General features: G+C 33.6%; 1 protein-coding gene across 1 annotated transcript; it reads left to right on the top strand.

The window, feature by feature from the left end:
- The first annotated feature begins 18,411 nt into the window (after nucleotides 1-18,411).
- LOC132061045 (putative metallophosphoesterase At3g03305) lies at nucleotides 18,412-23,425 on the top strand. The gene is made up of 5 exons (XM_059453925.1): nucleotides 18,412-18,415; nucleotides 18,467-18,640; nucleotides 20,199-20,440; nucleotides 21,134-22,654; nucleotides 22,844-23,425. Exons 1-5 carry the CDS (start codon nucleotides 18,412-18,414, stop codon nucleotides 22,961-22,963), a joined length of 2,061 nt encoding a protein of 686 aa, XP_059309908.1. The 3' UTR covers nucleotides 22,964-23,425.
- The last annotated feature ends 988 nt before the right edge of the window (nucleotides 23,426-24,413 follow it).

The following is a 24,413-nucleotide window of genomic DNA, read 5'->3' as shown; positions in this document are numbered from 1 at the left end:
TTTTAATTTAAGATTCCCATTTGATCAATTCCTCCAAACAGGTGATTATAGATGTCTAGTCGAGAAATACTTTTACTGTGCGTGAGAATTATAATGGTTTCAATTGTGAAATCCATTCATAAGTAAATTAGCTGAACTAGGTCATGATTGCATAATTAGTTAATTCTTGATGCACACCTACTAGATATATATGGATGTAGACACATAGCTAGTTCAATGAATATGACTATCCGTCCATTTCAGATTCGAGTCATGGGTATGAAGTCAGTTTTATTAGAAATGTTTTGCCTCCGATTAGAAATTTTTCGATTTAAATTCGAATTTAATCATACCCCAAACTATTCACCCATTTGGCTCGAATAAGCTAAGGGGGGCACTTTCTTTCTTCCCTTAATTTAGAAATTGATAATTGGATTTTCATTAACTTCTTCACAGGTCGATGCAATCCTTCCGTACCGGGTTCATCCGAAACGAATAATTTTTATGCAGAATATAAATATATAAATGAAAATTAAGTATAATTCTAACAAATATCTAGAACTGAATTCATAATTTTAAAAGTATAATAAATTTAATAATAAAATCTTTAAAATCAAATTCATCAATTTAAAATCCCGAATCGACTTCTTAACTTCGTAACTTTTTTTCTCATCTTCACCAAGTTGCTCTCTAATTACTTATTGTTGCAAGATACTGGAGAAATTGACTAATGCATGCACTAAATCTTGAAAAATCTCAAGTTAGCATGGTTATTATTTAGTTTCTTCTTTTTTCTTTTCCGTTTAAGGTCATCTGTGATGGGAAGAAAATTTATGAAAATTAAATCTTACACCTTTTAAATAAATTACCTGTTTTACTAAGTAAAAGAAGATAGAAATTAAAGGGTACAAATAAGGATTGTGATAAGTGCATTAACGGGGTTACGAAAAAAATGGATTGTGATATAGCGATATGTTCTCTTTCATCCTTAATCAGAGGCTTCGGGTTCAACCACTATGTATGAAGTCACCTTTGTTAAAAATTGTTTTACCCATCAATATGAAAATTTTCAATGCGAATAATATTTAATTGAAACTTAATATGAATACCGAACATATGGTGAAAAACAAAACAAAAAAATAATAGAGAGGGTGGTGCAAATTGAGGGTGGCGTGGAGGAGGGGAGGGAGGTGATTATCATCTCGAAGGATGTAAAAACTCAACAGCAAAGTTTGACCGTCAAGAAAGGGAATCAAAAGACGGTAAAAAACACATGGCATTGCCAACCCTAAATAGGTTCTTTAATTTCTTGTTTATTTAAACAGTTCAATTTTTCTGTTTGTATTTGATTGATTATTAAAAGCCTGTCTCTTGTATGTATCCCCACTATAAATAATCAAATTAAACTAAATAAATGCATCTCGGTAGCATCATCATAATCATGCCTCAAACTTTGCCTTTGCCTTTGCCTCCATGTGTAATTAAATAGGGGATGGAGGAGTAAATTATGACTTTTGACCTATACCATTGACTAAACCTAGTTTTGTTTGAATTGTGAGTTTTCATCAGTAATTTTGGGTCAATCAAGTTTATACATTAGTTCTTTTAAAAAAAAAAAAATCAGTTATATATTTTTTATTAAAAAATGTTTCTACGTGTAAGAGATTTTAAAATAATATACAGAAAACCTTTATAAGATTATTTCTTTTATTTTAAAAAAAATATATTCAACCATTTCCTTAGTAATTTTCTTGAATATAGTATGGCATTTCCTCTTGGCCAATGGCAAATATAATGTTTCGTGTGGGGAATATCAGTTTTATTTTTCATTTATAAATATTTTTTAATTATTATGATCATTTTCGTAAGAAACTGATAAAATAAAATAGAAAAGATTGGTAAATAAAACATAAATATGTTTGTTGCCTTATTTTTCTTTCATTCAACTTACTTATAACTGGTCATATGAAACTTATAATAAGTTACCAGTCTTTACAACCACCTAATGAAGAGCTAATTTTTCTCCCGTTTCCACTCTCTTTAAAGGTCGGTTAATTAAATTAAATCAACGAACGCTAGTCTATTGGGCTTTGTAAATTATTTATTTAGGGGGTGTGTACACGTACAAATGTCACTAATAAATAAATTTACTGTCACTGCAGAATATATTGAAACTGGATTCTATTATTCAAACATCTCTGACTGAGTGTATCCAAAGTTCTCAATTTTTTTTTTTTTTCCTTTCTCTTTTGTATTCTTCACTGCTTCGTAAATTAATCCACGTGTACCTAATTGCGACATGTTCGAGCATTAAATAATTAAAGAGAAAATTGCCACGCTCATATGAGATTTCTTTCAACGCCATTCTTCTTACGACTTATATGCTATCAGCATGTGCATTTGCAATAACAAAAGGGATAAAAAGTCAGAATAATTGAAAGGAAAAAATCACAAAAATGAAAATCTTTCGTGCGATTAATTAAGTATAATTCTTAGAAATGTTTAGTCTAGTACCCCAAAGCCATTCTTGTTACGACTTATATGCTATCAGCACGTGCATTTCCAAAATAACAAAAGGGATGAAAAGTCAGAATAATTGAAAGAAGAAAATCACAAAAATGAAACTCTTTCGTCAGATTAATTAAGTATAATGCTTAGAAATGTTTAGTCTGGTACCCCAACGCCATTCTTGTGATGACTTATATATGCTATCAGCATGTGCATTTGCAATATAACAAAAGGGATAAAAAGTCAGAATAATTGAAAGAAAAAAATCACAAAAATGAAACTCTTTTGTGCGATTAATTAATTATAATGCTTAGAAATGTTTAGTCTAGTGGTACTAGTACGAATCATATATCTATGTACACAATAGGTACAGGCATAGGCAAATTCAAGATTAAAATTTTGTGGGTTCAACTTTTAAGATTAACGTATTGAATCTATTATATTTTTAAAATTATGAAACTATTTATTGTAATTTTAATAAATTTTTATATATATATTAATATTCCGTATCGAAATTACTGAGTTTAAACGTACTCGGTAGTTGGTACTCGGTACCACAAAGCTAAATCCACCTTTGGGTACGGGGTGTAGCTACCTCTGGGGAAGGATGAGATTCAATTGACTTTCTTTCGTCAGAAAATAACATTTAGATATATAACCTATTGAATTCCCTCAACATAGGTTCATTATCATTGTGTGAAATATCATATATGATAATATGATATGGTGACATACAATGCTGATGGAAATTTAAAAGGAACTCATTTGCTTTCTCTTAGATGAAGAATCTCGCCAATTTCCATATCTAATTTTGCCATTTCTCTTAACTCATTAACTCAAATTCCTTGTTCCACCATTGATTATAAGTAGCGGCAAAATTAGCCTCTGAAAACATGAGCCGCCCAATCTCTCAAGTTTGAACGAGTTAATAACCCACTCACCCATTTATTATCTCAGCTCATTTTAACTAACTTTTGGGTAAGACTTTTATTAACTCATCCTATTTTGACCATCTCAAATCCAATCCAATCCGTATATTACCTGATAAAATAGTTGATGTGACGCACAAGTTAATCCTAACACCAAAACAAAAAGGAAAAAGAATGGCAGGATTGGTACTTATACGGGGAAAACAAGGGAAATGAGTCAGTAATTGAAGGATGTTGCAGATGCATACATGGCTAAATACTGAGTGTTCAGATAGGCCATATCAAACCCCATGACCATATTGAGGAGAATATAAACTGATAATAGTTGTTTCAATAAATGACTTAAGGTGTGTACAGTCAATTAATTCTCAGCTATGTACGTGATGATCAGTCTTTTTCTCTTCATTCTTCAGGCTCCACTTAAATTCTCCAGCCTTGCAGCAGATGATATCATCATCTTCTGTATATATACTGTCAATGACCCATGTGAAAACATTAAGCCAACTTGTTTGGTGTCTACGGTAAAACCTTTAGCTCAGAAAAATGGCCCCCTCTTCTTATGACCATTCAATATACTGCCATGCAAATGCAGCATATTCAGATAATAATAATAACGGATAAAAATAAAAATATTAGCAGCATGTCCTGCACGGACATTCAGCTGATGTAGGACCCGGGGCCAGGCACGTTATTATCACTAATTATTATACTTGTAAATTATGAGATATAAAATGGGCAAGTTGGACTACGTTTAGGCTGATTATAACAGCCAAAGTGCACAAATAGACAATTTTAGGATCGTTATTTAAAGAATAATCAAAGTTTATAAAGTTTTTAAAATTTTGCCTCACAATAGGCAAACTTCAAGCAAGTTTGAATGCAGTTCAAATATCATATCTATAGGCGGAAGTTTAGCTTTTTTTCAGACTTTAAGGTCTTAAAATTGGCAGAAGTTAATCTCTTTTTCAGACTTGAAGGTCTCAAAATTTAGTTTTGGTAGTTCAAACTTCTGACTCTTCGAGTCTTATATGACAAGAAACAACTATAGACAAGTTTGAATGCAGTTCAAACTGCAGACTTTCGAGCGAAAGTTAATCTCTGCTTCAGTCTCGAAGGTCTTAATTCTCGATTTTGGTAGTTCAAATTTTAGGCCATGAGATGTAAAATTAGGCTCTGGCAATTCAAAATTCAAAACTTCAGACTCGAAGGTATGAAGGAGGAGGAGGAGGAACAACAGATGTCTAAAGTTGCTAATTTGACTAAACTTTAAATAATTTTTAAGTTGACTAAATTTTAAATAGCATATCTAAAATCGGCTACCTAGTGCTATATAGAGTATATATCTACGATTAGAACGGATCAAAGAAATAATAAGTTGGGTTATAACCCACCCATTTTTTGCTAGGGTCAAGATGAACGGGCCAACTTAAGCTAAATAATGCGTCATAACTCAACTTATTCAATTCAAAATCATTTTCATTTATTCATTTGTTCTTTATAATTTGTTTAACAATAAAAGCTAAATAATGCGTCATAACAATACATTTTTATGTATTGTTACTCCATATTTAACAATAATATAATTTCTAAAATAGTTCAAATATAGCATATTTTCGACATATAGTGATTACAAATACACATTTCTATTAATTTAAGGATAAATATGTTTTTAATTAATGTCATAAGAACTAAATTAAGAATTAACCAATAATTGACAGATCGAAAGCATTATTATATCCTCACACGTATTGCATATAATCGTTCCCCTTTACTAGTTCGTGGACCAACGACCTCTAAAATCTAAATGAATACATGCAGGGGAGAAATTTATGAGTTTAAAAAAAAAAAAAACGATTGTATGCATACAAAATTTCATCATAGAATATGAACAACGATGAATGCATACAAATGGATAATTAGCAGAAAAGATGATGTGTTGTAAGCACAAGAACTAAGGTGGGAATTAAGACCAATTATAAGTATACACTAATATTCATGCAATGCACACATAAATGTATGCATGTACAGAAAAAAAAATAGGAAAAAGAGACAGTAGGTAGGAGTAGAAAAATAGAAGAAGGAAACAAAACAAAACAAATAAAGCAGTGGGAAATGGGAAGTGGGATTTTGCAAACTATAGTACTATACATTGGAGAAATAGGCGGAGCATTCCTAGCAGAAGCATCACCCGTGCCTTCTCGGTATCTATATTTTTTTCTGCAACTATCCAATTTGCACGGTCTTTTAGGCTATTCAACCATGAATCAAAAGCAATCCCTTTCCCAATCATATTTAACTTATGTACCTTCATAATATAAATATTTTTACCTCTTGATATTTTGTCATATTTTTCTTAATATCATACTTCAAATTCTTTTCTTTTCTTTAGTCTATCTACCCCACAAAGGTAAGCTTAAGGTTTGCGTAACATCCTACATCCTACCCTTTTCAAACCTCACTTATTGGACTACATGCACCGGATATGTTGTTGTTGTAGTACAAATATTTTTTACCATCAGTATATATTATCTACTGGTGTTTTACACGGACAGTGTATATAACATAAACTTTTTAACGTATTATAAGAAATATAAGCATTGAGGATTCATATAGCTGATAGTAACTTGTTTCAGATGGAGGCTTAGTTGCTCTTATTGTAGTATATACTAGTACTATATATTAACATGTTGTAGTTGCTGGTTATGTGTTTCATTTTCATTTTACTAGTCTCACTTATTATCATATTATGAATAATTCACCTCTAATTATCTTTTAGATATTTTGATAGGGTTAAAATTTATAAAGTTGAACTCCTCCCAAAAGCTCTTTTCTGCTCCCCAAAAAATTAAATCAATATTTAACTTTGAGGATCTTTGTCTGTCCTCATCTTCGATTCGAAAGAGTTTTTGGAATCGAAAAGATTAAACTTTTGGAAAGAAGGAAAAGAAATAAAATAAAGTTTGCTTCATGTATGCCATGCTTTCCTACAGGTATACCCAATGAAGTGGGGATTTAAGATAAAGCAGCCTCCAGATATTTATCTTTTACTGATATAATGCCTCTGTACAAGAGCAAAAATGATAGTACTTTAATTAATTTGAAGTATATCATGTACCTATTACTTGAATTGCTTTCATAAATCTAGAACTACAGCTTTAGCTTTGATTTGCGGAAATTATGTAATTATGTCCGCCGGAAGCCGGATTCAGAAAGGAGCATGAATCAAGTCATCATTGATAATAATGTACTAGTCAAACTTGTAGGTTACAGGTTCGAACCATGAAATCAACACTGATACTTACATTAGATATGTAGGATTCCTGCAACATATTCCTTACAATTTGCATCCTTTTTCTGACTCTACATGAACGTAAGATGCTTCGTGCACTGGAATTTCCTTTTAAATGCAGAGGGAGATGTATAGGGTTTAAGTTATATACATTGTTAGTGTAAAAAAAATATCATCGATCATCCAAAAGATTTCTATAGATAAGCCTCCTAAAAATGAAATTTGTAATCTTGAAAATAAAATAAAAAACTTACTACAAAAGTAAAGATAACATGATCATGTAAAAATTTCTTACACTAATAATATATAACTTAAACTCTTTATTTATGTGAAAACTAGGGGTTTTGCATGGAAGGGAAGCTGGAAAGAGTGGGATTTGTGCTCATATTTGCACTTCCAATGGGCAGAATGCTTTACAAAATCAAAAGAAAACAAAACAAAAAGCAGATAATATGAACACCAAGAGATTTTAAGCTATGTATATTAATAGTGAAAAAAACTAATAATATATCAATTCTATTTTTATTTTTTTGATATACTGTATCAATTCAATTTAACCGATTATAACAAATTATTAAGGCATTTTTTCATATTATCATATTAGGTGTGATGTAGAAAATATTTTGTTAATCTGATAGAGCAAAAATTATTTACGCTTCCGTGGAATAAATTAAACATTAAATAAAATTACGTAAAAAGAAAAGTAGTATAAAGCCAGTCTAGTGTCACCATGCATGCGTATCTGTGTGACTGTCTATAATTCTGTATATATCTATGGTACTTTTAAAAAAAGAAAAATCATCTCGTAAGCTAACAAATGCCTGGGAATACTCATTTGTTTCTTTCTCTTTTCACTCTTTCTTGGTTTCTGATACTCTAAAATTAATTAATATGTTATCAAAACCCTAGAACTAATAGAATTATAATACTACTGACTGTTCTACTACTAGTAATTACAACTTCAAGAAAATCAAATTAACAATATTGTTTGGGATTCTAACCCTATATTTCTTTTGACCTCAACAGTTTGACCCTTCTTCCTATATATTTCACCCAATTCTTGCACTCAACAAGCAACAAATTAATAAATGCAACCAAAATCTAACAGTAGAGGATGAAGTTAGAACTGCAGTAAAAGGGGGAAGAACAACAAAAAAGAAAGTTGTACATATAAATATATATAGCTTCGGCTCCATAATGTTTTATGTGATACTACTACAATAACACTTAAATCCTAAAGCAATTTGGGATGGGCTATATATATGAATCGTAATTGATCATATTTTTGCATTTAAACTCATAATATATAATGTTTTATTATGTTACAATTATTTTGGATTATTTGCCATGCAAAGTCACCTAGTTGGGCTCTAGGCTATAGCTTTAATTTTCACCAAAATCTTTTGTTAGATGTGGCAATTGGAGCACATGCACCATGGCCCATCTAAAAGAGTGAGATAAAAAGGAAATAAAAAGAAAAAGTTGATTTGTACATCCTCTTTTTTTTTTTTTTTCAAATTAATAGGAGTATATTGTATGGAACCCTTGATAGTTCCCAAAGTTGATAAAGATTGACTATTTAGTGTGATTCGCCATGTGAAAAAAAAAAAATACATACGTTGATAAGAAAAAGGAAGTTAATTACGTACTACATAGCTGAATGCTCCCTAACTCCAATAATGGGCTCATAAAACTTGGGCTCCCTAACACCAAAACCGGGCTTTTGGTTTGGAGCAATTTCTTCATTTTTTTGCGGAAAGGTCTTTTTTTGGTGGATATTTTGCCCCTCATTTATATTTTTTGCCCCCGCTTTACCATTGAAAGTTTTTTTGACGAAATTACCCTTACCCCATTAAAACCCTTTCTATTTCGTCATTTGCCCTTTTCTTTTCTTTTTTTTTTTTCTTCTCCTCCTTTGTTTTGTGTCTGTCTTATCCGTTCCAAAATTTAGGTACGAATTTGGATCTTTTGCTCGTTTCAATATTTGTTTTTATGTTAAATTGTTGTTTGTTGAATTGATATCTTTGTCTTCGTCGTTTTTTATATTTAAGTGATCCTTTTTTGATTTAAAATTATAGTGTTTTGTTAAAGTGTACCGTATGATTTTTTGAACTTTAGTTTTCGTTGCCCATGTATATATTTTGGTTTTTTGAATGTCGTATTATGAATGTCGTAATATGTTTTAGTTGATTTTGATATGCGTTTTGGTTTTCTCTTCGTTGAATCTTTGAAGTTTTGCCTGTGTGAAATTTGTTTATGTTGTTGTTGTTGTTTTTGTTTAATAATGCGTTTTTGTGAAGAATGTGTTTGTGCGAGGCGGCATATGCTGTTCCGTAAATTTTTGTTTTTTGAAACTACATTTATGCCTATTCCTATGATAATTTCGTGATTTAAGTTACTTTGTATGTGTTATGATTTTTGGTTTTTATGATAGTTTATATGTTTTCCGATTATAAGCTTTAGTTTAAGATTTTTGGTGTTTTTTTTGTTTAGTAACTCGTGTTTTCATGAAGACAAGGCAACATATGCCGAGTCCGAAGTTATTGGTTTTTGAAACTGGTTATGCGGTTACTGACATAAAGTTATGCTGTTCGCATAACTTCATGAATTAAGTTAATTTATGTGTGTCTTTGTTTTTTGGTGTTTTCTTGTTAATAATTTTTGTTTTTATGCAATCTTATGTGTTTTGGTTCTTTCTTATTATGCGGTATTTGTGAGTATGACGTGAAAAAAGAGCAAGATCCGTGAAGAAAGCAAAAAAATAGATTGTTTTAGTTGAGCAAGATACGCGAAGAAAGGAAAAAATAGTTTGTCTTAGTTATTTTTGCACTATGTAATTTTGTTTTTTTTTGGTGCGCCCTTGTTTTTTGTAAATGTTATAAGATTGTACGGTTTGTTTTGTGTTATAAATTTCAACTTTAACCACCTTTGTAATTTGATGGTGTTCATTTTTAATCTCAACTTCTCGTTCATAAAAATTTCGCTATTTTGTTGAAAATCCAAGTTATACCGTTTCCATCACAACTTCATGGTTGTTATATAATAGAAGTTTGCCTAGGTCGGCATAGTTTCTCATTATGTAAATAGAAGTTCCGCCCATTCCTAAAATTTAAGTTAAGAAAACTTGCCATAACCAACAACAAAGACAAACCATTTGAAGTTATTTGACCGCATTTATTGGGGATTATTTGTGACGGAAAGAGTTTGTTTTTTTGTTGAAAACCAAATTTATGGTGGTTATTTAATAGGAGTTTGCAAATCGGCATAGTTCCTCATTTTATGAACGAAGTTCCACCATACCGAGAAATCAAGAATAAAGATAAAACGTTTTTAACTTTTCGAACGGTCGAACGCATTTTATTGGGATTAGTTGAGACGCCATAATGGTTGTTTTAGTATGAATGAATTTTTGCTATGAATGAATGAAATATTTTACTTAGTGTTAATTGTATTGTCTTGAATGTTTTATCCAATTTTCCGGATTTTAAAATGTTATATAAGCAACAAAGCCCATAAGTATGCCGCTAACGGCATACTTATTTATTTTGTAAGCGAAAGACCTGCCGGGTCCGGCATAAATGTGAAACATGAAAACAACGAGAAGAGAATAATATTGTTATGTCCCAAGGCATACATCTATTAAACTTACCAGGATGTAGTATTTGAGATACCAATTTTGTTTCCCCGTGAAAAAGCTGTTATACACCACGGGAGGCATAAATTATAAAGCGGATAATTAAATTTGATGATTTTTTTTTTCTTTTTCCTCAATGTTTTATGGTAGAGAATTGTAGATTTCATGTAGGGACATTTATCTCTTTCTCTTATATAGTTTTTTATTATCAACAACAAGAAGATAACAACTTAGTAAAAGAAAATAATAAAAGAAAGAATGGATGAGAAGAATAAATGTGTGATTGATGCTTGAAGTCTCGGTCTTAGTACTACCAAAGTTTTGCCATTTCTTTCGGGCGAGTGCGCATTATGCGTCAAGAATCATAAGATCAATTCATATAAACCATGTATAAGAGTGTGATGTTAGGATGACAATTTCCTCTTCTGTATCGTCTTGAATATGGATTGAGAGGCCGGAGGTTACGAGTTGCCCCTAGTGTGTCAAAGAACTTGCATCTACCACGTACGTGTACTTTGTCGATTCTCTTCTTGGGCGATATCTTTTTGTTTGTTTTCTTCCGAGTCTTATTTTAACATCGAGGCGGCATTATTTTAATATCCATAATGTTTTGTGGAATAATCCATGAGTCTTGATTTCCAAGCGATAGTATTTCACCTTTGTATGTCTCTTGTGAGGCTTGTTTCTTGAACCGATCCGCACGTATGTAGATTTTGGCAAACTTCTTTTGTCTATAAACGCCGTAGCATGTGTGCACGGTAACTTTTGGAACTCCAAACTACAAGTCATATTCTTCGGTATTGATATCCTTCATCTTTCAAGAAAATTTGACGGGAGTTATGTTTTCTAACAGTGGAAATTGACAATATAAATGAGTGATATTTTTTTCGGGCAATTTTCGAGATTATGTGAGAGTTATGCCCTTTCCGCATACGAAGTGCCGCAAATTTATAAAATAGGGTCACGATTGTTCCTTTGTCGGCATAACTTTTGTGTTTGTTTGATTTTAAACTATACATTGCTCGTAAAACTAAGATTTGAAGTGTATGTTGGTAAAATCTACTTACTTTCATTGTGAGTATAAAAACGGTGTCATAATTATGCCTTACACATAATTCCATGCTAGTTAAAAAATAAGAATGCTTGCCTTCCTTGGCGAACGAAGTATAAAAATGGGGTCATAGTTCTTCCTTTATCCAGCATAACTTTTGTGTTTGGTTAAAATTAAACTATGCATTGCTCACCAAACTAATATTGAAGTGTATATTGGGAAAATGTACTTACTTTCATTGTGAAGCCTCTCTTATCTTTTCAAGCGAAATCTTTTCGATACATGTCGGAGTCATGGGACGGTCTGTTGCATCCAATTTTCTACGGTAAAACCAATTTTGCGCTTGTTCGATGTAATCAATACATGCCATTATTGGCACTCCGCACTTTCCTCGATACGAAATTGTCTCGACATTGTTCGTTGTGAGCATGTTGTAACGCCTGCTTGTTGTGTGGAATGAACGTGCCCATCTTTACGGTGGTTCTTCTTCTATGTGATGCAGCTTTTGGGTCGATTTGTTGTATACGTGACATATAGGTACGAAACTCGCACATAGGTAGTTCTTTGCATTGTAGAAACGATGATAGGATCGCTTAGGATGGGGAAATATTTTTGCAAGTTCTTCTCCATGTGGTAGATGCATATTCCATCTTTGGGTATCTGGATACGATTCTTTGATTGCGATTAATTGATGCGTGGCGATCGGAAAGAATTGATAGGTCTTTGCGTGCCAAACACCTTTTTCACGTGTACGAAGAACCACCGTAGATTCATTATTCTCGAGTCGCAATACCAAATGCTAGAGGAAATATCTTGTTGTTTCCATCTTTTGCTACGCTATCATGAGCACACCGCGGTATTTTGATTTCAAGAAGGTTGCATCCACCGTTATTCTTGTGCTGCCGGTGTTTCCAACCCTCAATTGATGCTCCATAAGCGAAAAAAGCATACTTAAACTTATTGTCCCATTTGATGTTAGCAATAAACTCCCGTGATTTCTTAATTTCATCATGTGAAGATATTGCGGTAGAAGTGTGTAGTTATTTTTATTCCTCTTTATGACATTATAAGCGTGTTGGAGGGAACGCCATGCTTTGTAGTAACCAATGTGCAAGCCATATACGCTTCTCATTTCTTCAATGACAAATTTGGGTGTTATCTCTTGTGGTGTATGGCGTACTAGGTACGTAATGTATTCCGCTATGACTTTTGAAGTTGCATTCCTCATGTCGAGAGGTGATGAAATTTATTGAACAACTATGTCTCTTTTCAAAGTTAACTACTTTGAAAAGTTCGATCCTACGAACCTTGAGCTTGCGCCAAATGCGAGGTTGGTTCAACACATCGATGTAATACCGTTGCGTGCATGACTTTTCTACCTTGTCTTGTGATGACGAGTAATTGCAATGTTATTCATGCACTTTTTCACGGTATCTTTGTCTTTGAATAAAATGCCAACTTCTATTTGATCAATCGATGCACTAGGTGTCAAAATTTGTGTATCATTTTGTATCCTCTTCCTCTTGAGTGTCTTTCTTTTGTTGCATGGCTGTGTTTCTGCCTCTTCAACTGTCATGTTCGGAGTAAGTGATACAACATTCATTGAAGTTGGATGATGAGAAAGGTCATTGTTTACAACTTGCTCAATGTTTGGCGATTGCCATTGTAGTCTATGAACAGGAGTTACTATCTCGCTCACTTTCATGTGGAATCCCAGGTTATGTCCACATCATCCAAGCCAATTTCGGACATGTCTTCTTCGCAATGCAAAGTTGTTTGTCAATTTCCTCATGGTTTGTCCTTGTCATTAGGATAGAGTCATTATGATGTTCTTGTAATGGGTTGTTCTCATTTCAATTTGAATTGAACTCTAATATGAAACGGGAATTTAGAAGTTGTCATTGTTGTTGAGCGAGGTACAAGCAAGTGTGAAGATCAATGTCGTTTGTTACACGCATCCCTTTGGATGTTTTCTCACCATTGTCAAACCATATGTTGGTCTCTTTTTCTTGAGTATCTTGTGTATGCCTATATCTGTTGAGTGAATTGTTGAAAATTTACACCATCATTGACAAGTATTAGCTTGGTTTCATGATTAACATAATTGTAGGTGGCGTCCCGTTTCCGTTGAAGGCTACGTAGATGCGTCTTGGTGTCATTTTTTTGTTAAACTTCTGCGTAAAGAAAGATTCACTTGAGAAAAAACCAAAATGAAATGTATTTAAGTTGTTAGTTTTGAAAATTTAAGTTACGCCTTCCCGACGGACTTTGCATGTAAAGTCATGATGTATGCCGGACACGGTATACTCTCCATTTTGTAAACAAGTTCTGCCTACCGTTCTTCAAAAAATGCTTGTTTACACTGGATTATTCAACGAGATTACAACGAATATTTTCATGAAGGCGAAAAACCTCCTCTTTTTATCCAATTTAAATCAAATCCATCAACTTCGTTGCGTTGGTTTATACTTCTATATAAACCAACACAACTTTTGGAAGAAGGAAAAAAAAACACTTTACTTCGAAAATCGGATATAATCACATACAAAATGAACCAAAATCAACATATTGTACATGTTAATGGTGGCCACGGGCAACACATGAACATGCCCATCTTCATAACCAAATTCATCCTAATATTGCAAATTTGCAAATTACTCGTGAAATTCTTGATATCAAAAGAGACATAGATTTTACGAGGGGCTCTTTATGGTGCTCTACGAGAGAAAATGATGATGCGAAGAGAATTACGATTTGTAAGGCGAGAGGTTATTCCGACTGGCCAAATTGACGATGGGGCAATTTGGAATGGGTACACATGAAATTAGAGCGATGTACTTATGAAGTTAGGATTTTATGTTTTGTGGACATATATATATTTAAATGTATGTGTAATGAAGTGTAAGTATACGTAGGTTTGTAGAATTTTACTTTAATGGCTTCTAAATAGAAGTATTGCCTTCTCCGTCATACTTGTTCGAAGTTTGTTCACAACATTGCCGATAACGGCATGCCTATACTCTTTTTTTGTAAATTTAACTTTTGCCTCAAATTTTTGTTTTCTTGATGATAATGCACTAAGAAAACCTCCTCTACCTTCATCCAATTTAAATCAAATGCACGCAATTATTGCAATTAGAGGATTGACGCCAATGTTGGACTAATTTATACTTCTATATAAACGGTAACTTTTGCCTTCTCAAGCATACTTGTTATGAAATTGGTTCACAACATTGCCGATAACGGCATACTATTCTCTTTTGTAAATTGAACTTTTGCCTCATAGGCATGAGCACTTTTTGTTTTGATGATGATAATGCAATAACCGTTTTTGGTTTAAAAAAATAAAAAAATTGAAAACCTCCTCTACCTTCATCCAATTTAAATCAAATGCTCAAATTAGAGGATTGATGCAAGCCGGACTAATTTATACTTCTATATAAACCGAGAAATTTTGCCTTCTCGGCATACTTGTTATGAAATTGGTTCATAACATTGCCGATAACGCATACTATTCTCTTTTGTAAATTGAACTTTTGCCTCTCCGCATGAGCACTTTTTGTTTCTTTGATGATAATGCAATAAGCGTTTTTGGTTTAAAAAAATAAAAAAAATTGAAAACCTCCTCTACCTTCATCCAATTTAAATCAAATGCAAACTTGATTATTGAATTAGAGGATTGATGCAAGTGGACTAATTTATACTTCTATATAAACCAAATTTTGCCTTCTCCCAGGCATACTTGTTATGAAATTGGTTCATAACATTGCCGATAACGGCATACTATATACTCTTTTGTAAATTGAACTTTTGCCTCCTCCGGCATGAGCACTTTTTGTTTTGTGATGATAATGCAATAAGCGTTTTGGTTTAAAAAAATAAAAAAAATTGAAAACCTCCTCTACCTTCATCCAATTTAAATCAAATGCACCTGCAATTATTGCAATTAGAGGATTGACGCAATACTAATTTATACTTCTATATAAACCAGAAATTTTGCCTTCTCCGGCATACTTGTTATGAAATTGGTTCGGAAAGTTGCGGAAATAACGATATCGTACGCTTTTGTAAATTGACCTTTTGCCTCAACACGGTTGCCTTAATTCAAGTTTAAATCGATAAGCATTGCACGATTTAAATTGAATTTATTATTATTACAATTTCAAGTAAATAAGCATTGTATACTAATTTAATTAAGGTATAAAGTAATTAAAATCGGAACAAAGCAACAAATCCAATCAATTCTATTTTTGTTGATTAATTTTTATCATCGCAATTTTCAATCGAAATTTGTATGTCATCTTTTCTTAATAATCGAGGTCGTAGAAGATGATTTTTTCAAATATTAACAATCTAAACTCAATAAAATCGTTAAATTGAGTTGAATTAAGATTTATTACCTTTTTACGGATGTTGCAAAAATCAATTGAGAAATACGGCTTGGAACAATGATTTGAATAATGTGAAAAATTGGGAACGAAGTTGGCACAGGTTAACGATATGAAAGAAGCAAGGATTTGAGAATAACGATATTTGTTTTTATATGTAACGGTCAGGGGTAATAATGTCTTTTTACTATGTTGCTTTTGCTCGGAAGGGCAATAATTAAAGACCACCATTTTGAGGGGCAAAATCTAAAGACCAGCCCAAAAGAGGGGCATTCGCGCCAATTGCCCCAATTTCTTCTCATTTTTTTGCGTGGATTATTCTTCTTTTGGGTGGTCTTTAATTTTTTGTCCCTCAAATTGCTTTGTCTTTAATTTTTGTCCTTCGCTTAAAAAGCTGGCCGAAAATACCCCGAGGTTCTAAGTTCGAACCCTCGCTCAGTCCAAAATAAAAAATTGCAAGGCAAGGCTTTTGCCAAAAGTCTGCTTTATGTGGCAGACTTTGCCTTAGGCATTCCTAAAAGTTTGCCTTACAAGGCAAAGTCTGCCATCTCTGGCAGAAGTTCATAAAAACCTATGCCTTACGAAATTATTATTATTTTTTACTCTGCTGGGTTTTGAACCCAGAATCTCGAGATACTTTCGGCCACCTTTTTAAGCGAAGGACAAAAATTAAAGACTAGTCCGCATGAAGGGAAATCGTGCAAATTTCCCATTTCTTCTCCATCATTTTTTTGCACGGAACGTCCTTCAAAGGCATTGGTCTTTTTAATTTTTGTCCCTCAAATTTTGGTCTTTAATTTTTCCCTTCGCATAAAAACTCATAGGTTCCGGATTCGAACCCCCGCTCAGTTAAAAAAAATTTAAAAAAAATTTGCAAGGCAGAGTTTGGACAAAAGTTTGCCTTAAGGCCTAACTTTTGCCCAAATAGGCTTAATTTTGGGCGAAAGTTAGGCTTTAAGACATAGGTTTGCCTTAAGGCTTAATTTTGAGTAAAAGTTTATCTTAAGGTCTAACTTTTGGCCCGAATAGGCCTAATTTTGCTACAAACCTCTGACTTGCGAATTCTTTTTTTTATTTTTATATTAAGTCAGAGTTCAAACCCAGAACCTCGGGATATTCGGCGAAGGACAAAATTAAAGACCAAAAATTTGAGGGTCAAAAATTAAAAACCAGTGCCTTTGAAGGGCAATCGTGCAAATGACCTCTTCTCCATACTTATGGAATTGGCCAGCGACGAGTTAAGTACACAAATAGCCTCCAAAAGAAATTATCTTGATTTTTCAGCCCTGCTTAACAAATTTTATAACAAAATAGCTTTCTCTTTAGAAAATATGCTAGGCAAAGTTTTTGCTTTTAGCTATAAGGCAAGAGTTCATAATATTTCTAGACAGTAAACCTGCTCAATTAACCACAAGTGCTCAGAGGCAGACCCAAATCGAAAAAAAATATGTATATATGTATATACATTGAGAAATTAGTATATATTTAATTGTGCACTCTAACAAACAAAAGTGTCTTTGGGGCACGTTGGTTGCAACTACTGCTTCCCTTACATGTCACCCGGATCGAACCCGAATGTCACTTTTAATTATTTTTTTGAGCCTATTTTTAGGAAAACAATAAGCGTTAAATGAGCTCTTTCAGATCTTTCATTTGCTTCACTGTGTTAAATTTTATTTATTACACATATTTGACCTATGTACTTGTATTTTCACTACTGCTACGCTATTAGTGACCGGTCCGACACGATATTGTCCCTTAGTCGTCATTAAAAAATTTGTTGTCATTTATGTTAAAATAATGGTGCCTCGTCGTATTAAAATCTTGAGTCCTGGCAAGTGCCTTATAGGCAAAAGCTAGAATGTATGTCTCATGGACAATAGAGGCAAGACTTTTGTTACTCATTAGGCATAAGTTCTAGCTATAAGGCAGAAATTGAGGATATTTTAAGATAGTGAACCTGCTCAATTGACCACAAATTTTTTCTTACAGGCAAAAGCTAGAACTTATGCTTGATGAGCAAAATAAGTGCTTCCCAGCAAATTTTTTCAAGTTAAGGTCATTTTTAAAAATCTCATTTAAGTAGGAACAAAAATTCAAAACCGAACACTTTTAGGAACACTATGCATCATTTTTTGGCGGGTCATTCGCACAAATGTCCCTATTTTGAGGTGGTCTTTAATTTTTGTCCCTCAAATTTGTGGTCTTTAATTTTTGCCCTTCAGCATTTAATTTGGTGTGGCATAAGTTTGGATTTCGCTTGGTATAAGTGTACATTTAGCTTCAACATATGTATCATAACCACAAGTTATATCGGACAAGGCAAAACTTTCAACACTCAACACAATACGAAAACCACTAAACTTATGACGCATAACATATTTCCTACAGAACTTGTGCTGAGCGAAGTAAAAATTCCGTTTCCGAAAATAAAACATCACAGAACTTGTGCCGAGATCAAGCAGGTGTGAATATTTTCATTAAATAAGCAAAATTGTGTCCATAAGTGGGCCCATTACAATTACGGTTTATTTGGGCCTATAGATCCGACCCGTTTCTCTGTCCACTCCCTGAGAGCAACAAGAAGGAGAAGAAGCAGGAACAGAGAAAAAAAGAGGAATCAAAGGAGAAATATGGGTATTCTAAATCTGTTCATTTTTTTCTTCATTTTATTGCATTACAGTTCAGGTGAAAGAGAGGTAATAGAAATGAAGGAAGATGATGTGGCATGGGTTGTTCAGTTATCTGATCTCCATTTCAGTGTTCATAATCCTGAGAGGGCCCACAGTTTCTCCAAAATTGTGGGTCCTACTCTTTCCATGATTAATCCTTCATTGGTCTTCATCACTGGTGATCTTACTGGTAATTTAATCCCTTCTTTTTTGGTCTTACATTATAATGGATTTGATGTTAGGATTTGTGGGGTTCTGTTGAAATAACTTGTTTGATGCTGGATAATGATAATGGAGGCATTTTAGTGGAAAATAAAGGAAAAAGGGCACCAAAAATGTGTTCTTTTTGTTTCTTGAAATTGTTGGGTTGGAAAATGTGGTTGGTGGGTTTTATGGGTTTCTTTTAAAACTAATTTTTGATGCTGGAAAATGATTAGAGAGGCATTTTAGTGGAAAATTAAGGAAAAAGGGAACCCAAAAAAATGTTCTTTTTGTTTCTTGAAACTGTTGGCCGCAGTGGCTGAACTAGAATTGTTACTAAAACTAAAAGGATTCAAATATAATGATGTAAATGCACGAAGAAGCCAATAGGATTCAACATTTACTATAAATACATATAAAATAAAAAATGGGCATGTATAGATAGTATTTTGCAACAAAGTGCGTTCGGATAAACCACCTTGTGGTACATTAGCCCCCCCATGCAGTGTTGGGTGAAATGAGGTTGGTGAGGTTTGATTTGGGGAGGGTGTTGAGGGATTCGAGCGGATGTTTAATATTAATTTCCGGGAGAAAAAGATGAATTGTTATCAATGTGAAGTAAAGCTACCTTATTTAAAAACCGAGGAAACTAAACAAGAAACAAGATTGAATAAAAAATATATATATATAAAGTAGAAAACATAGTTACGTTTCTTTTGTCGTTGAAGGGGACCTCACACTATAGCATTAGTGCAGGCTATAGCGTCTATGTAATGCTCAGCTTTACAAGGCAGTAATGTTTTCAAAATGTTGCTTTTTTAAGTTTTGATTATACATGATTATGGTGTAGTTGCAAAAGTAGCTTATTTTTGTTATATCTCCTCTATATCTAGTTCTATGCAAATTATTACACAAGGTAATTCTAGAACTTAAGATGAAGTTTGGCAACCAAAAGCTATATTTTGATTATTGTTGGTTCAGTTTGATTTGTAAATCATAAATGAGATCATTGACCACTGGTTAGAGTTTCTGAACTGCTGTTTAAGGTATGATGTTCGCATGTCATACTTCATGTTGTTGACCACTGAGGGGTCGTTTTATTGCTGGTTAGAGTTATGCAGGTATTAGTAATGTAAGGATTAGTTATGCAGGTTTTAGTTATTCCATCTTCTTCCTGCATAAAATAATACATAGATTTCCTCATAATTTATACATGCAGCATTAGTTTAGTTATTCAGGATTGCAAACTGGTAACAGAACACCGTACTTGATGTGCGGAATTTTATACATAACAACTAAAATGCTACCAAATATGGTATTAGTTATACTAATTCTAATACGTGAATAATTTACTTCTTAGCTAGCAACCAAACGACCTCAAGTGACCTGTTAATTGTTCAGATGCTTGTTAGATGTGATGCATTTCCACTGTAAAGTGGTTTCCGTCTAGTTGATTGCTAATCATGTTTGAATAAAGTAATTGTGAAAGTATAAGGATTTTCAATGCTCTTTGCTCGTATACGACTGATAAGTTCAACTGTCACCAGATGGAAAGAGCAAGGATTTACTAACAATGAAGGAAGATGAAGAAGAGTGGCTGGAATATCAGAAAGTCCTGGAAGATGTCATTAAACGAAGCGGACTGAAGAAGAACGTGTTTTATGATCTCCGAGGAAATCATGATACTTTTGGTGTACCAGCCATTGGAGGTTCATTTGATTTTTACTCAAAGTATAGCATTAATGGGCAGCTAAATAGAAGTGGACTGGTCAATAGTGCCACTATTCAGGTCTGTTATAGATCTTATGTGTTAGCTTCTTTGAGAGTTTGACTATACTCACTCTTTTTTCTGTGTATACAATATTTATGAATTCTATTTGGTATTTATCACAATTATATAAAGGAAAATCTTAACAATCAAAAAAAAAAAAAAAAATACGAATTCTATTTTTGAAAGTTTGAGCCAATTTTATTTCTAATCTTTTTTATTCTGCGTGTTGGAATTTTCTCCTTTTCTTATTGTAACCATTAGTAAATGTAATATTCCAAAATAAAAGAAAAAACACTATCGAGTTAATTATTGCTAATGTTATCACCATCATTATTTAGACACCCATAGCCTTCAGAATGAAGGGTGAATTATCACTGAACTTTATTATAAATTAATCAGCTAAGACTCAATCGCAAACATCAGAAACATTATGTGACTTGAGTTTATCCATTTAATGTATAAAACTTTGCTATCAGCCTTGACCTCTTATGATGGCTATTCATTGTTCTGTTGCTTGCTTCCTTCGAAGTTCTTTCCAATAAATTGTTTGGTTTTAAAACCTTCTGATAACATATAATTATGTATGCTTTTCTTTGAGCACTAGCAATATTGAATTTTAAGTTTCTGGATAGATGCTAGCGTGTGTTTATGTAATTCTTTATACTATCTGCATTTTTATCATTCTTTAAAGCACGTGCTGTATGAATACAGACTGGTGAGCGCAGTATCCGGTTCGTTGGGTTTGACAGTGTCACGTCTTTAGGTCTGCGGGGCCCAACAAATCTATTTGGTCATCCCACTGATCAACTATTAGATGAAATAAGCTCTGAGCTCTCAGTACTAGATTCTCGACCAGCCAAACCTGTTATCAAGATTGCTTATGGGCATTTCCCACTTTCATTTTCTGCAGCATCACTTTCCGGAAGAACCCTAAAAGATACATTTCTGACACATAACTTGTCAGCTTACTTATGTGGGCATCTGCATACAAGGTTTGGTAAGAATTTAAAGAGGCATCACGAGTCAAATCAAAAACTTGTCCAGTTAAATGGACATGGATCACTTCCGAATAATTCGAGAACTTGTTCAGATGAGGCTACTGAATTTAAAGAGTTCTGGGAGTGGGAAATGGGTGACTGGAGGAAAAGTAGAGCAATGCGGATATTGGCCATTGATAGAGGGTCGATGTCTTTTGTTGACTTTGACTTTAAGTTGGGAGCTAAGAATGTTATTATATTGCCAACGTTTCCTTTGGACTCTCGTTTTACTTTGGAGAGATCGTTTCACAAGTGCAAGATGGATTCCTTGTACTTAAACAGTATCAGAGCTCTCGTATTTTCTTCTTCTCAAGTTGTATCAGTTGTGGCTAGGATATACGATTCAAGGCCTGGAAAACTCGTTACGGTGTTGGAGACTCCTATGACAAAAAGTGAGGGGAACCTTTATACATGTCCCTGGAACTTTAAAGCATTTGAAGATCCATCTCCTGATAGATTTTTGTTGCAAATAGAAGCAGTTGATATTGGAGGTAAATCAACTTTGACTGAACTAAGGCCATTCTCTGTTGACAGTTTTCGTGCTAAGCTTTCATGGAATTGGAAAGAGTTTATAGTAATGGGTTGTCAGTGGGAGGCATTATATTACCCAATATTATGGTTCTTTTATTTGTTAACTCTTCCTATTCTCGTCTTTCCAAAAGCTATCTTCGTATTTTTTAAGAAGCAGTATACTTACAAGAATTTCGTCGGTAATAAAGGACTGGTAACTTGTGTGTCATGGATTCTATCGGAGTTGTATAATATTCCACTAGTATGGTTCTCGATAATTGTTTACTTGTTTTACCTCATATTATGTCCTTGGCTTTCTGGCCAAGTTTTCGCCGAAGGAGGTGAAAGGGGATATATGACTTACCGGGGTTGGGTGCTGAGATTAAACGAGAAGGCAAAGCTGTCTTTTCATGGATTTCCAGATATTTTGGTGGTTGTTTTTCCCCATCTTTACTTTGTGGTGTTGCCTACTATAATTGTTATTGGAGCGTTGGTGGCTGAGAGGGCGGTATTCCAAGATCATCTTCGAGCTCTTTCTGCTAAAAAGGAAGATGATTATTTGGTGACGAGTAATGTATCTGCATCTACTAATGCAAGAAATAAGACGCTGACACTCCTCCATAGGCGGTGGATTAGGAAAATGCTCCTATTAATGTCTTTGGCAATTTGTGGGAAGCATGTTTTGGTAAGTTTAACTGTGATCTGTTTGATGTCTATCTTTCTTACGATTTAGTGTTTTAATACTTTTAGAGCATTGCAAGATGATGTTTCAATTCTAAGCTTTCCTTGATCAGCATATGCAGACAATAATACCATCTTTTTGTTCACTTTTGAACAATCTGCTTTTTGCTAATTTTGTTCCTTTATGATGCAGAACTGCCGAGCTCTTATCAAAGCTTATGCAATGAACCCGTTAATCCATTTTCCTGTCTATAGCATGTCAATTCCTCTCTTGTTGGCTTATACTATCTACAAAACCAGCAAAGCTGAGTAGACTTTTCGGAGCTGAACTACATGTAGAGCTATAAGTTCAATATGTCAGACTGAAACATACACCGGCTTATTAGTAAGAAGGAACCAATGCTGCTGCTTCACCGACAGTTGTAGATTACATTTAGCATCTCATGAGGGGCAACACGAAGGCTTCAAAGGCCTGCAGTTAACCCAAAGTGTTGGCTCCAGATTAATTTCTCGGTCATAAAGAAAAAAGCCTTCAAATTCCAGTTGATAGACTAGTAGACGAATGTCCTTTGTTTTAGACATTGGATTGCTGGTACAAGACTCGATCTTTATGTAGTTTTACTTTTACAGTGAAAATTTAGCATCTTGTTGCAGCAATGTAGAACTTCAGATGCATGTAAATGTATTTACACTATAGGAACCAATTGAGGAAGTTTATCAGGCAGTGAAAGATAAGGTTAGTGATTGTTAAATAGATTGCTGACTGAGTTTCTGATGATAATCATTTCACATAAGCAAAATTGGAAATGCACCAATAGAAAGAGAAAAAAAGAACAGAAAGAGAAAAAAAGAATCCTGGATCATGCCTGGAAAGACTCAAGTCAATTAGGAAGCAGGGTCTACGGCAAAGAACATTCTCTGAGAATTGTCCATATGGACAATCTGGAAGGAGAAATTCAAGATGTTTTATTAAAGGTAAAAACTTTTGCTACAGGTAGAAAACACAATTGTAAATATACCATCTGGCCACCTAGTTTACAAATTATGTACACAATGTATAGGTAGTGTATGAAATATACTAAATATGCATATACTATGCATACCAATACACAACATATACATACCTATACAACATATACAACCTATGTGTATAGGTAGTAACATAATTGGCCATATGTGGTAAGCTAGATGGCCGCTCCATTTACGTAAGTTTCCCATTATTAAAATGTACAGCTTGAGTTTATTGAAATCACAATCTGGGTCTAGTGATATATCCAGCAAATTCTTGGGCCTTGATTAATGATCAGCTCTTTTTTACATTAGAACAAAATAAGGGTGGTGAACCAATTGGCATGAGTGTAAGCTTTGTTGTCTGATCATCTAGTTCTTTTTTATTTTTGGTATAACGATCCAGAATTTGAAGCCTATTTAATTGCCTATGTGCATCGATATTTGTTGTTGCACTTGTTTTGTACATTATTAGTTTGTTGTCTCTTTTCTCTTTCCTACTTTCTTGCGTCGATTACATCTCTTTTGAGCAAAAGGTCTATTGGAAACAACCTCTACCCAGCAAAGATGGAGGTATGGTCGCCGTACATCCTTCCTTTCCCAAACCCCACTTGTGAGATTACACTGGGTATGACATCGTTGTGTTTGAAGCCTATTTAGCTTAACTAACTGGGATTGGGTCCACAAGAAGAGTAAAATTGCAAGAAAGATGGCCTGATGAAAGCTACTCCCCCATCCGGTTCAAAACGAAATTT

The sequence above is a fragment of the Lycium ferocissimum genome, chromosome 6 (assembly GCF_029784015.1).
Source record: "Lycium ferocissimum isolate CSIRO_LF1 chromosome 6, AGI_CSIRO_Lferr_CH_V1, whole genome shotgun sequence".
In the NCBI taxonomy this organism is placed as follows: domain Eukaryota; kingdom Viridiplantae; phylum Streptophyta; class Magnoliopsida; order Solanales; family Solanaceae; genus Lycium; species Lycium ferocissimum.
This window is presented reverse-complemented; position numbering and strand designations above follow the sequence as displayed.

Coding starts and splice junctions, on each gene's coding strand:
- LOC132061045 (XM_059453925.1), top strand. Junction 20,441..21,133: donor TCAATAGTGCCACTATTCAG/GTCTGTTATAGA, acceptor GTATGAATACAG/ACTGGTGAGCGCAGTATCCG. Junction 22,655..22,843: donor TTTGTGGGAAGCATGTTTTG/GTAAGTTTAACT, acceptor TTTATGATGCAG/AACTGCCGAGCTCTTATCAA.